The following is a 14,590-nucleotide window of genomic DNA, read 5'->3' as shown; positions in this document are numbered from 1 at the left end:
CTGGAAGCTCACAGAACTCAGAGACACATTTTACTTATCAGATTAACTGTTTAGTATTAAAGGCTATAACTCAGGAACAGCCAGATGGTGGAGATGCAGAGGGCAAGGTATGGGGAAAGGGTGAAGAACATCCATGCCCTCTCCAGGCACCACTCTCCCCAAACCTCCACGTGTTCACCAACCAGGAAGCTCTCAGAACCCATCATCCTGGGTTTTTATGGAGGCTTGACTGATTCAATCTCTAGCCCCTCTCCCCTCCCCAGACGTCAGGGCTGGGACTAAAAGCTCCAACCCTCAAATCACAGAGTTGTTTCTCCAGGCAGCCAGCTCCCATCCTTAGGTGCTTTCCAAAAGTCACCTCGTTCACATAACAAAAAACACCTTTACAGATCTCATCGCTTAGGAAATTCCAAGGGTTTTAGGAGCTCTGTGCCCTGGAACAATGGATGAAGACCAAACATGTATTTCTTCACAATACCACAATTGTGCAAGAAGCCAGCACATGCAGCAGACTGGCATTATCTCACTCTTACCATTCCCAGAAGATGCGTATCTCACTGTCTCTATTCCTTTCAACACCTAATTAGAGTTGTGAATATACCATATCTACTACATTAAGCAAGGAGTTTCTTGAGCTTAAGAACTGCTTATTTCTCCACTCTGCATCCCTCCCAGCACCTGGAAAAATGCATATCATACGGTAAGAATGAAAAATGTGTTTACTGAATGAATGAATAGAGGAATAAATATACAAGTGAGTGAAGGTACTGAAATAATACACCAGAGGTAGAGCAGGCTGTGTTTCTAAATGAGGGTGTCTGGGAATTTGGCTGGACTATTCTTCATTGCACAGAACTGCTTCATTGATTCCCAGACAACTAGCATCTCTGGCCTCCAAGCACTAAACATCCACCTGCCCCCACTGTGACCATCTAAACACCTGCACATTTCCCAATTCCCACACACGCCAGGTTAAGAACCACTGCTGAACTCTGAGCTCTGATTACAAAAAAAGAAAACATGCCAGATGTTCACATGCAATGGAGTGAAGTGACAGCTGAGTGACCAAGGGTGTACGCATGTTCTGACACAAAATGCTTAGATGTACTGAACGGTGATAAATAGTTCCCTGGGGAGTGAAACGCATTCAGATGGCGTGAAACCTTGGGGCAGTAATTTGACCTGAGTCTCAATTTCTTCAGCTGTATTTATCTTATCAGGTTCTTAGAGGATAAGTGAGATGATGTGTTTGAAAATGTGACACAGTTTTAAGAGAAGCATTATTATTGCTGCTGTTGATAGAAAAGAACACGGAGACACTGGATAAACCATTACCTGACATTTTAACAAAACACCATCCTCCTCTGCCCAGCAGAGAGATGAGTCCATAAGAGCTTTGTGCGGCATGAGAAAGTGAAGGATTATAAGATTTAATGAACATATTTCTTCTACTTCCCACCATAGTTGGCATCATCAAACCATTATGGTCCAGTCCCTCTCTCGGTGGGACAGGACGGGGCCTGGGGGCAGGGAGGGGGTTCCGACAGCTCTGAGCTCTGAGGATAATCAGGAATGTGAGTTTCTGCTGAAAACAACAGCTATTGACTAAATATAAGAGACAGGTGTTTAATAAGTCTATTTGAAGTAAATCCCAAGGAAAAGAAACAACAAAAATGTGTAAAGTGAGAGGTCTTCTTACTGGTTTATTGTGGATCGAGCTGATGTCTTTTGAAAGCAGGAATTGGACATTGGAAGCAGGAATCCCTGTCAGCCCTTCACTCTTGACTTCTCCCAAGACAAATCAAAGTCCAAATGCAAGATGCCCGGGACCGTCACTCAGCCCACCCCGCACTATCACTGTCTCCTCTTGGACCCGCCCCAGATCCTATGAACTGAAGATGTTTGAAGGCAGCAGAAGAAATAACAGGCGGGTGCTCTTTCCAAGAGATATTCTGCTTGAATATAAAACAATTGTAGAGTATGGTTGTGTTTTTCATTTTCTGAAAACCTTTCTATTAAGTTGCCTTACTCTTTTAAGAAATTTATTGATATTTGAAATTCTTTATATTCATGAAATACACCTTAGTTCCAATCATAAAATTGTCCCATGATAACCACCTGTGAATCATGGGGCTGAAAGAAACATTCAATTTTACAGAGTCCAGCTCCCATCCAACTCTGCAATCTTTTTTTTAATTGAAATATATTTGGCATATAACATTGTGTAAGTTTAAGGTGGACATCGGGTTGGTTTGATGCATTTATATATTGCAATATGATTACCATTGTAGCTTAGCTACCATCTCTATCGAATCACATAATAATCATTTCTTTTTTGAATAATTAAGATCTAGCCTCTTAGCAAGTGTGATGTTTTCAACTAGTAGATAAATAAGTCCTGGAGATTAATGCACAAGTTATAGACAGCTCTGCACTCTTAAAATAACATTTCACAAGGTATGTCCCTCAAATCGTTATTAGTTCGTGGGCTGAGAATAGATATTACATGCGGGAAAAAGGGAGAAAAAGGAAGATCTGTGTTCAAAGATGAGAAATGCTTAGTTAAATCAAATTAAGCAGATTTCATTACTCTGGATGAATTGCCATGGAGTCACTCCTTCCACTTAAGGTCACTTCCCTGTCAACTACTCCATGACAAGGCGTCCTGCCCCCATACACTATCAGTTTTCCCCTCTTACTGGACCAACTATTCCCAATAGCATTCTATACTTAAAAAAAAAATTAAATTAAAAAAAAAGCCCAAATTCCCCTCCAGCCACTGCCCTTTTTTCTCTTCTCCTGAGTTGTCTGAACCCAGTCTCCAGTTCTGCCCCTCCTGTGTCACACTACTCTGGCTGTCATTCTCATCCCCTCATGGCGGCTGCTCTTAGTGAGGACCCCAATGACTCACCTTCACTTATTTCATCCACGAGCCACACTGGACACACTTGTATGCTCTCCCTCCTGGAGCCCTTTGCTCTGTGGCGCCACAAGATTCCACATTCGCTTTTCCACCTCCCACCAGACACTCTCTTTTTCTGGAACTCCTCATGGCGGAGGCCCCAGGCCTAGTCTTGGCCCTCTTTGTTTCTCTAGCTAGACTCCCTCCTGTGATAATGCCCTCCAATCTCAGAGGTCTAAATACTATCGAAATGGTAAAGACTCCCAAATTAACATACCAGCTGGAGCTCTCCAGCCTCAGAAAGAAATCTGCCTACTTAACATTTTATTTGAGTCTCTTAAAGGCATTAGACACGTTCGAAACTGAACTGAACTTCCATTTTTATCCCCAAAACTTCACCACAGATTTTCCTATCTCATTGTTGGGGCCCAGGGCAGGCCACCCCAAAATATCCCACAATAGCAGTTTGATTATTTTGAATTAAAGTTACTTGAAAAGCACAAAGGGCTTTCTGATCCACCTGTCTCTGTTCCCCCTGGAAGCAGGAAGCACATCTCCCACGTGGAAGGTGCTCTCCCTGCAGCCTGACCACCAGAACTGGGGATTCAGGCCCAGAAGGTTACTTAAACAAAGCTTGTTAATTTACTACCTGAAACCTAAACTCTGCTTAAATTCCTCACTATTGACGTACTCCAAATGGAAGTTTCTTGGTCTTGTAAATTCTTCACAATTTTTTTGTTTCTTTGTGTAAAAAATATATATACTGCCTGCTTTGTTCACTCTCTGAGCATCAGTTCTCTGTGATCTCCAATATGAACATATTAAACTGGATTTTTCTCTTGTTCATTTGATCTTGTATCAATTTTATTACTAGTCCAGCCATAAGAACACAAGTAGGGAAGAAAGTCCCACCTCCTATATTAGTTAAAGGTAATTCCAGCAATCCGGTTTCTTGAGCCAAGAAAGCTGGATCTTGCTTGATGTCTCTCTGTCACACTGTCATCAAACCTTTTGGCAAATTTCTTGACTCTACCTTGCAATTCTGGTGCCCATCCCTTCTGAATGCAACCACAATGTGAATACTTTTCACCGCTTTCCCTCCTGTCATTCCGGACCAGGCCACCATCATCTCTCACCTGGGTTATCACATCAGCCTCCTAAATGATTTCTGCTTCCACAGCTACCCTCTGCTGACTCTTCTCCACACAACAGCCTGAGAAAGGCTTTGACATCATAAGCCAGATGGTGTCACTCCTGCTCAAAATCCTTCAGTGGCCTCTTGTATCATTCAGATCACCTGCAACCACACCATCTGTGGGCAGCTCTTGGACTTGACCTCCCACACTCTCACCCTTGTGAACTCTGCTCTGGTGGCTCTTCACACACACCTGGCAGCCCCTGCCACAAGGTCTCTGCACTGGTTGCTCCTCTGGCTTGGAACTCATTTCCCTGTGTTTTTGTAACTCTCCAAGGACTTGCTGGAACATCACTTTCCTGGCAAGTTTGACCATAGCCACATGATAATTCCTCTTGTCACTCCTTGTCGCCCCATCCTACTCCTACTCAGCTCCGTGGTACTGACCACCTTCCGACATTCAATACAAGTTTCTTCTTCATTGTATTTGTAGACTGTCTGCTTCCCTGGACTGTAAGCACCAAAAGAACTAGGATTTTTACCTGTTCCCTTCATTGATTCATCCCAAACCTAGAGACTGACAAAGAGTACTTAGATGTAGTTGAATAAATCAATAAATTAATGAATATGTAAGTAGTAGGAAACCACGAAAAATTTTCAAACAAATGTGCACTACGGTCCAAACTGTGCTTTAGAATTAATTATTAGTCAGGTGGCTGAGTGTCAGGTTCTTATAAGATCTCCGTGTATGTCTCGACCACTTGCAGGTACACCAAGCCCTCAAGAAATATACAGTTTTTGAAACTGGAAATAAAGGAAGGATATATGATAATGATAAGTCTCAAAAATTTAAATCTTTTAAAGAAGGAAAAATACTTCTTCGCCTCTTTTGAAGAAGGAAAATAAATACTTCGGAAGTATTACATTACGGTATCTCATTGAGTAGATGAAGGAAAGCAATTTCACGACACAGAATCATACCAGGGTATTCAGCTAACTCCAACTTCAGGCATGAATGCTTCTCATTCACAGGAAATTATCTTCGAGGGGCAAAAAGCCACATCTTCATCACTCTTACTCGGTCTCCTCTCCAACCTTCTCACAATGCCTGTCAATCAAGCACTATGAGCATCAAGAATGGAAAACTGATTATGTGGGCCATCTGACTTTCTGTCAAGCTGTTTGCAGGAGCATATGCTGTTCTTCCCAGAGCACCTTCCTAAGAAGAACCATCCTGTCTCAGGGTGTGAAGTGAACTCCCGCTTCCTCCTGTGAACACTAGGGAGAGAATTTGCATCTTCCCACCCACACAAGCATGACCCCCTCTTACACCGGTAGGGATCAATCATAGAATACTTTGGAGATAGAAAGAGGCTTTCAGAATGGGATTTTCCTGAGATTCACCTAAAAGAACAACATCTTAAAAAGTCGACTTCTCTGAGTATCTAAAACAGGTCATTAATCCTCACAACACCCTGGTATTTGAGTTGCTGTGAAGGATTTGTGCATGACACCTCGCCAAGAACTGCCATTTTCTTGATTTCTGTTCTCTGTACTATCACCTCCCAGAAAAATTATTTAAGAACAGAAGAGCAATGGTTGAGAATGTTCAAAGCTGAAAAATATCATTGAAAGGAAAGAAAAGCTTTCATTTTACAAAGCAGGAGGTTAAGTGATCATTGACGATTTGCATAATGATCAGTCCCTGGGTTAATATGACACCTGGTCTCTTTCTCCCTGACCCTCCGTTCTCTCCACCATGCCATGACACCCCAGGACAAGCACAACCAGGTGGGGCACAGCCTTTTATCCCATCACAGTGAGAAGGTTCTTCCTGCAGCACCACCATCTTCCTCAAAAATGTATTGATGAGCCATGATGCAGGAAGCATATCATTAGACCGGAATCAGGGGGTAAGACGTCAAGACATCTGTCCTACAAGCATGGCCCCAATCTCCCTCAAGTCCTGTCATCCAGCCGCTCCGGCCCTTAACTGACTTTCCCTTCTCTCTCCCCAAAGATGTCAGCAGCCCAATCACACAATTTAACTCGCATGTGTTCTCAGATTGCCTCCTGTGTCCCTAAACCACTGAGCCAGTTCTCTGAGAATCCCTCTCTACCTGCAAGTAGGTGGCACACGCCTATGTTGTAAGGATTTGCACTAAAGATGAGAGAACCTTCCTCTGTTTCCCTAGTTTAGGAAGGTAGAATCTGGAGTCAGACATGCAAAGCCCCTGTAGATATTATTCACATTTTTTATGAAGGGTCTTGAAAGCCACAGATGGCTGGTGTCAAATTGAAAGATCCACTTGATCACATTATCTCAACAATTGTTCTTCTCTTTGGATAGTTCAGGCATATAAAATGCAAACCTTAAAAAATTAGAAAGAGGAATTAATTTTCTTCAAATTCTCTCTGGAATGACTGTGGAGAAGGAATGACTCCACGATGTTTCTCTATTCAGATTTACAAATGCAAAGCTCCTCTCACTGTAAGTGGACACCTGGGGAAAGCATAGCTCTGACCCCGTCTACTCACAGGTCACTGGTGTGACACGGGTACGGGATGGCCTGCGTCTGTGTGGTGGGTTCCATAGCTTCCTGCCCCGTCTGGACCAAGATGATGGCTCTTTCAATCATATCTTGCAAAGGGACAAAGATGTAGTTATATTTGAACCCGTCAGCTGGTAGGCTCTGAGGATGGAACTTCCAAAGAGGGTTTTTCACCGAATCTGTTCTCATGCTGTATAAGACACTGGTCCGGATTGTGTATGTAACATGGGGTGGCAGCTGGAAAGACTTTGACCTGAAGTTCTTGCTGACTAAGGAACTGTTGAATATGATACCTAATGGCAGAAAAGGGAAAACAAGGGTCACCACAACCTAGCAGCAGCTCACACAACGCCAGCACGGGGTCCGACTGGAAGCTGGTCAGGACTGGAGGCTTGACACCGCCCCCTGTTGCAGGGAGGCCCACACCCCAGTGAGGCAAATCTGATTTTGAGTTGTTACCCAGGCAGTTGGTGGTAAGCTAACTCATAATTCCCAGTCAGATGCTCTTCTTTATTTTAATAAAACCACACTCTTGTGTTAGTAAGGCTTTTCTTCTTTGAGATTACAGATACCTTCCTAAGAATTGATATCTTTGGGGTACATGTCATTCAAAATACATACACACATGCATTCTGTGTTCTGGCATATGAATTTTTTGAATTTCATATATAAAGCCTGTTACGGATTGAATCGTGCCTTCCCAAAATTCAAATGTTGAAGTCCTAACCCCCAGTAAGTCAGAAGGTGACCCTATTTGGAGACAGAGTTTTCACAGAGGTAATCAAGTGAAAATGAGGTCATTAGGGTGGACTTTAATCCCATGAGTGGTGTCCTCATAAAAAGGGGAAATTTGGACACACACACGTACAGAGGGAAGATGACGGGAGAGACCCAGGGAGAAGCTGGCCGTCTGCAGGCCAAGGAGAGAAGCCTGGAAGGAGTCCTCCCTCACAGCCTTGGAAGGCACCAACCCTGCCAACACCTTGATCTGGAATTCTGGCCAGAATTGTGAGAAAATAAATTTCTGTTTAAGTCCCCCGGTCTGTGGTCCTTCGTCACAGTGGCCCTAGCAAACTGATACAAACCCAAATAAAAATAATCCAATGTTTATTCAAAATGAATATGAGAACACATCATATTTATCTTGAATAAGTGAACTATTAATAGATGGAGTTGAATTGGCTGTCTTCCTTTCGCCCTCCACCCCAGGATATCAAGATACTATGATAAGAATAAAACTGACCAAGGAAATCAGAGTGTAACTTTAATCAGGAAAAATATAATTTATTGTGTGAGATTTAGCCATAAACTAGTTAAAACAGATGCAGTGAGTAGCACTGGGCCCAGGATGGTGAAAATACCAATAGTTATGTACAAGGCCCATATTTTCATCAAATCAACACAATTATTTCTTCTTTAGTTTGTTTTATCTGGAAAAGATTTTTCTTTCTGAGCCATTGTGAGACACATTTAAGGAGAAATATGCAAAATGACAACCTAGTCAAAGCTGTGCCTTTATGAGCATATTTTTTCACTGAATACTTACTGGCCAAGAAACTGTTCCGCTGCATGAGTTCACGTCCTTTAGACTCCAGGATGGCGACAGACTCCAGGGCCTGGAAGCGGTTCAACACCACACAGGAAGAGAGATTGACCAAGATGCGGCCCAGGAAATGGATGCGTCTGGCGTCTGTGTGGTTCCACATCATGTGCAGCATCTCTCCTGAGGCGAATAAACATGCAAGGACATCACCACGTTTCTCTCAGCCCAGTGTTTTTATTGTTCCTATGGTGGAGACGGTGCAAATAACTGTGAAAGTGCACCTCAATTCCTTCACAAAAAATTACTCAAGAGTGTCCCCTTTTGTTCATATGCAGGAGTTGCTGCTTACTTACTGAGCGTAAACTCCACTTTTTTAATACAACACCTGTAAGGTTGTTACTTACATGTAAATGAAAAGAAAACAGTTAATCACAACGAATGAGGTGACAGCCCATGGGAAGGTCGGACAGTGGGTGATGGAGAAAATAGACAACAGTGGAAAAGCTATGAGCAGCAGGGAAGAATCTCCAGCAGAGAACACAGCACAAAAAAAGGTAATGTTCCCAACTGAGTCAAGTAATTCTAAACATCATGGCTTCACTGAAGCAGTGGGCATTTTGTGAAAGTCATTCATTTCATAACATTAATTTTGCAAAAACAATTATCAAGGAGTGTTGACAATGAGGAAATCAAATCCTGCTCCACTCTCTGGCCCGGGTTCATGCGTCTCAAATGGAAATAGAGAGGTAGGTCAAAGTCGGCAACATCTTGGCTGTTGAGGCTGAATATCAGACAGTTTTCGGGACAAAACGCCAGGAGGTCTCAGTATTTTAGCTCTGGTGTCAGGAAGGAGCTGGACCACGAGAGAGAGAGACATGGAAAACCAAGTGACCCAGAGTGAGGTGGTGTGGACAGGAGACCCAGAACCCAGCCCAGCCAGGGAAAGCGGTTACGAGAAGTCTCAGGATTTAGAGGGGGCGGATCTGTGCAGAAGTCGAGTCTCTCAGGTTTTCTCTGCCCACTGACCTCACAGCAGGAAATGCCATCAGACCCCCCACGGTCACCCGTGTCACAGCATCACCGTCAGGTGGGGACGACGTGTGCTTGCCCCGTGATGTGACAGAAAGTGGGAGGACTGTTCATCTAGTCCTTGCTATGTTCACAGCACAGGGGTCTCCAGGCACGTGTAGCCACTCTGCCCACCCTAGGCCTTGCTCCTTAACAAGGCCCAGAGAAAGTCTTTTGCTCAGGACTTCATAAAGAAAATAAAAGAATCAATCGAGAAGAGGTGAACATACATGAAAACATACCAACATGTTTTTATACATCCACAACACACAAAAACACACAGCAAATCATAAAACCAAGTAGACAAAATTGCACTGGGGACAGCTGTTCATTGTCAATGATCACTCCCTCAGCTCTGGGGACCTGCTTATTCTAGCTTCAAGGAGTGGGTGGACATCTTCTGGTTACATCTTCTTCTCAAAAAAGCATCCACAGAAGAGATGTGTTACAGCTGGCCCCCACCCAACCCCAAATCCAGCAGACTGAACAGAACCCTCAACTGGGAAATGTCAAGTCAGAAAGAAAAAGAAGCATGATGAGAAGCTTCTGAGAAGAGCTTACAGGTATATATGATATTTGATCTTCACAACACCTTTTTGTTTGACTGAAATGGATCATATGCTTTTTGGCATGTGTTGTCCAACATTCTAGGTAAGTATTATTTTGCTCTTAAATACATGAAGTCCATTCTCTACCCAGCAAATCCTGTTGGTCATTCCCAGGACCACTGCCATCCCACAGTTCCTCAGTAGCTTCTGTGGACAAGGCTCCAGCCACCTGCTTCACTGAGTGCAGGGAGTGAGTACATACCATATGGGACAAGGGCACATCACCGCAGTCCCCCCAAGTCAATGTTCTCGCTCAGACACTCACACCAGACATCCGGTATGAGTTTCCCGGTGTCCTGAATGGAAATGTCCTGCAGGTGGGAGCTCCCCTTGGGGATGTCTTCAGTGTAAACTTGACTTGTTTCTTCTCCTCTACGGTCTGGGATGGGCTCTTGCCTTATACCATGTCACTTGCCCCCATTGTATGGTGGCAGATAATTACGTGACCTCTCCTGCCCTCTGTATGGCACCTCTCCCCACAGGCCCTCCCATTTCTCTTGGACCTCCCAAATACTCCAGACTTTCCAAGTGACAACCCGTCTCTCCTGTACCCACTCCCTGGGTGTCCCTAGCACATGGCAGCATCAGTGCCCACTGGGGGCTGCCTCTGAATCACTTCTCTCCTCTGCTGGTCTGCTCTCTGCTCCCACATCCTCCTGGTTTCTTAGGTTCCCAAATCAAGTCTAGGCTTTTCCTGCCAGGCACTCTGCCTCTGTTTGAAAGGCAGCTTGAGCCATGCAAAGGGGGCCGGAGCCACATAACACAACTGCATCAAGGTTCATCCTATTATCCTCAGGTGCGTGAAACATCAGTTAAAATGTCCCAGCCTCAACTTCTTCCTTGGAAAAGAAAGACTTTCCTTCCACCAAATCCAGATGACTGGAAACATACCAGGTTCCAAATAAGACCAAGAAGCCAGGATGATCCTTCAGCTACTCCTCTTCTCAATGCTTATCACTCACTGTTTCTCAAAGCAGAGGTTATTTTCTGTCATTGTAGGTACTCTGCTATTTCCAGATCTCAGGCCAAGATGTATGTAGAGTAAGGATTCAGGAAAGGTAGATTTCAGATCAGCAAGCTATTCTAAATAACTACAATAATGATGAGGTGACATTGTCTGAGTGTCGGTCACGTGCCAGGCACTATTCTGAGCACTCTCGTTTATTGTTTTACTTACCCTTACTTCTCTGTAAGGAAGTGTTATTGGTACATTCATTTTTGTTTTGTTTTGTTTTGTTTTTTGTTTTTTTATTTTTTGTTTTTTGTTTTCTTCGGAAGATTAGCCCTGAGCTAACCACTGCCAGTCCTCCTCTTTTTGCTGAGGAAGCCTGGCCCTGAGCTAACATCTGTGCCCATCTTCCTCTACTTTATACATGGGACGCCTACCACAGCATGGCATGCCAATCGGTGCCATGTCCACACCCAGGATCCAAAGCAGCGAACCCCAGGCTGCTGAGAAGCAGAATATGCAAACAACTGCTGTGCCACCAGGCCGGCCCTGGTACATTCGTTTTAAAGTGCAGGAATTGAGGCACAAAGAGGCTAGGTAACTAGTAAGCTTCAAAACCATGATTCACAAACAGCTCACGCAGCTCTGGAGCCACCCATCCTTTATGCCGGGCTGCATTTACGTTGGATGGAAATGCATGAAACTGTGCTTTGATGCATGTTAAAAGCACGTAAACATCCATCAGCAATTTCATACAGTTCTGCCCACCATGCCATACCATCTACCACAGTAGAAAGACTGCAAGATGTGGAGTCCACAGATCTGGGTTCCTGGTTCCACCTATTATTGTAGGACCTTGGAAGGGCCAGTCTCTCAGCCTCGGTTTTATCATCTATATTTTATAAATAATAAAAATCCTGTGGCTATCTTCCGGGGAGAGATCAAATGGAGAAAAGAGACATGAAGCCACTTAGCAAACTATTAAACAGAAGACCACCTGTGAGTGTTGGAAGGCACACACCCCCTCATAGAAACAGCACCTGAATTCATCATTTGGTAGATCCTGAAGAATCTGGTTAAGCAAAGACAGTCAAATTAAATCATGGAAGATAAAACAAACTCATCGGTTGTTTCAGAGAAGAAATAGCCCAAGACTGGCTCTGGAATGGTGTCAACAGAGGAAACAGTCTGTTGACCACTTTTTATTTCGCATCCAGGTTCACACTCAGTAGTTGCTAAGGTTTCAGGCAGAAAAGGCCCTTCAGTTGTTTGGATGACACAGCTCAAGAGGAGCTAGAAAGAACCACAGGGTCTCCTGCCTCAGTGTGTCCTGAGTTCCCAGTGGAACTCAGGAGGGACACAGCTGGGAGGGACATCAGCACAGGCACAGCAGAATCTCTTGGAAAAGTTCTGAGCCTCAGAGCGGCTGCAACAGACACAAGCAAGGCCTTTCCCTCGGCACTGATGTGGAAGGCAAGCAGGAGTGGTCAGTGGTCGGGGCAGGCCTCCACAGCTGCTTCCATGGCACCGGCCCTCCTCAGCTGAATAAGTCATGAGGGTTTGGTTTCAGGAGTGCCTGTCCGTGCAGAGCCCACTTGGCCTGGAGACAGGAACACAGGATCTCTGCTCTCAGAGTAAGTCTAGTGACCTCAAGCTCAGGGCTCAGATCGGTGGGGGGGCCTACTCACCACTCCCTGGAGGGCAGCTGTGCCTGTTTAACCCTCCGACACCGCATTTCCTAAGAGATGGGGACGATAATAATCTGCTATGTGGTCTTTTCCTAAAGATTAAACGAAATAATGCTTGTAAATCTTCTGGTGCTCACTGTGTCTGGTGCATGCTGAGCTCTCAATGTGTCCTAGTATCATCATTATTAATATGTTATAGAACATTGATTTCCAGTAGAGGCATAGACAGAATATGTCACCTGTATCCTGCATCTTATCAGATGTTGGCTCAGATAACACTGCACAATCAAAGCGACATTCCGTAGGGTGGGCAGAATTCCAGCCCCACCTCCATCCCAAGATGGAAAGCTCAGCATCCCAGTTAATCTGCTGTAGAGACACAGATGGCAGTCTGGACAACTGGCCTGGATTGGCTGATGCAGGGCCAAAGCTGATGCCAGCAGTTTTTAATTTTCGCTTGTCCATTTTCTCTATCTATTTCCTTCTCCAAAATTGCACCATGTCTCTGAAACTGCCTCTGGTGGTGACTCCAATGTGTAGTGCTCATCTGTGTGTCAAGTGTTCGCACCCACTCTTGAGGGAGGCGGAGGGAGAGTAGAGGTGGGATGTATGCAAGATGACAGGGAGCCTGAAAGAAGAAAATGTTGCGGAATGATTGATTTTTTCCCATGAAAATTTTATATTTTACTAATCTATCCCTCATTTGTTTTAGTATAAAATTATGTCTCATTTTCCCCCAAATGTTGAAGCAATGTGTGATGTGTACTCTGTGACTCTGTGGGCCCTGGTACACTGCCTAGCAAGCATCAATCTGCCAGGTTCTGGAGACATGATTTTTGCTGTGAAATGCCATTGTAAGGGGCTGGTGTTTATGCGGTGTCAGTGGCTGTGATGGACACTCCCATGGAGATGCACTCTGCTGTTTTCTAAATAGTGTAGGTGGGAGGCTGAGCTCCGATGTTCTTGTGTGCAAGGAAGACCCCAGGAGCCATCCAAAGCCAGACACATGAGAGACTCAGGCTGGAGAAATCCCGCTCAGGGGGAACAGAAGGGGTGGATTGTCCCCCTGCTGCACTGCTCCAGGGTTGCTGGGCAATGGTGGCAGCAAAAGCGACAAGACACAACTCTGCCCCTGTAGCAGCCCTGCTGTGATTTCATGTTTTACTCTGGAAAGTTAGTTAGTCTGTCAAAGTTCCCATTTCCCCATCTGTAGTGTGAGGAAAGCAAAATCACCCATAGACTTGTTCTGATAATTAAAGATTCTTTAGCACCTAGTGTGTCGTCAGTGCTCACTGACCGCTTACTATTATCATATTCATAATTACTCACGAAGAGAGCTAGGCTCTAACTAGCTATCTTAGGTTAATTCTGTGGGATGAAACTAAGCTGAAAGACTAGAAAATAGGAGACCAAAAAGCACACTGTGCACTGTGAGGGGCTTCAGGTGTTTTTGGTTTTTATGGATAATTGGAGAGTGTTAAATTTTACAGGATGGAGCAAGCTGGGGACGTTTTTATACTTCTGATCATTTGTCATTTGGAATATGCTGCTCTAAAAGCTCACCTAGTAAGTTTGGTTAGATAATTTAACTGTGTGTCATTCCAGATGTTTAATGGTATAAGGAGTGACTTGGAATCCAAATAGCGTAGCTTTGATTATCTTCCAGGGACAGAATCAAAGTTGCTTAAAAAAAGGTTTTGAGGAGTGGAATTTTCATATAATTCAATGATTAGGGATCCCATATGGAGATATATATAGACATTTCAATGACTCTATGTAATATCCACTCTGTAATGCACATAGTAAGTATGTGTGTGTGTGTATGCGTGTATGTGGAGAGAGAGAGAGAGAGACATAAAGATATAGCTATCCATACTTGTGTGGGTACACACACACACACAGTATTAGGAATCAGGAAAGCTTCTACACACAGAAACTCAATGGGCCTTAGGACACTGCGCAGAGCTCCCTCCTCTGAGAAGAAAGCAGCAATGCCTGTTGCACAGTGGACTGAATGAAATATAAGTAATGTGTGGTCAAGTATTAATTGCATGTTCTATCACTTTGGATACCCCAAGTTGTCTCCCAACCTGAAGGAGGCACTGAGGGGCACTGCCATGCATGAAGGATGGAAAACAGAGGACA

The 14,590-nt window shown here is 44.2% G+C and overlaps 1 protein-coding gene across 1 annotated transcript in view; it reads right to left on the bottom strand.

Moving 5' to 3' along the window:
• The window catches only part of ABCA13 (ATP binding cassette subfamily A member 13), a 408,916-nt gene that overhangs the window by 255,435 nt on the left and 138,891 nt on the right, over positions 1-14,590 (bottom strand). Inside the window, exons 30-31 of the mRNA XM_001496546.5 lie at positions 8,136-8,312; positions 6,576-6,882 (exon numbers count right to left, since the gene is read on the bottom strand). Coding sequence (XP_001496596.3) covers positions 6,576-6,882; positions 8,136-8,312 — 484 coding nt within the window. The remainder of the gene's footprint in view (positions 1-6,575; positions 6,883-8,135; positions 8,313-14,590) is intronic.

The sequence above is a fragment of the Equus caballus genome, chromosome 4 (genome assembly GCF_041296265.1).
Source record: "Equus caballus isolate H_3958 breed thoroughbred chromosome 4, TB-T2T, whole genome shotgun sequence".
Taxonomy (NCBI): domain Eukaryota; kingdom Metazoa; phylum Chordata; class Mammalia; order Perissodactyla; family Equidae; genus Equus; species Equus caballus.
This window is presented reverse-complemented; position numbering and strand designations above follow the sequence as displayed.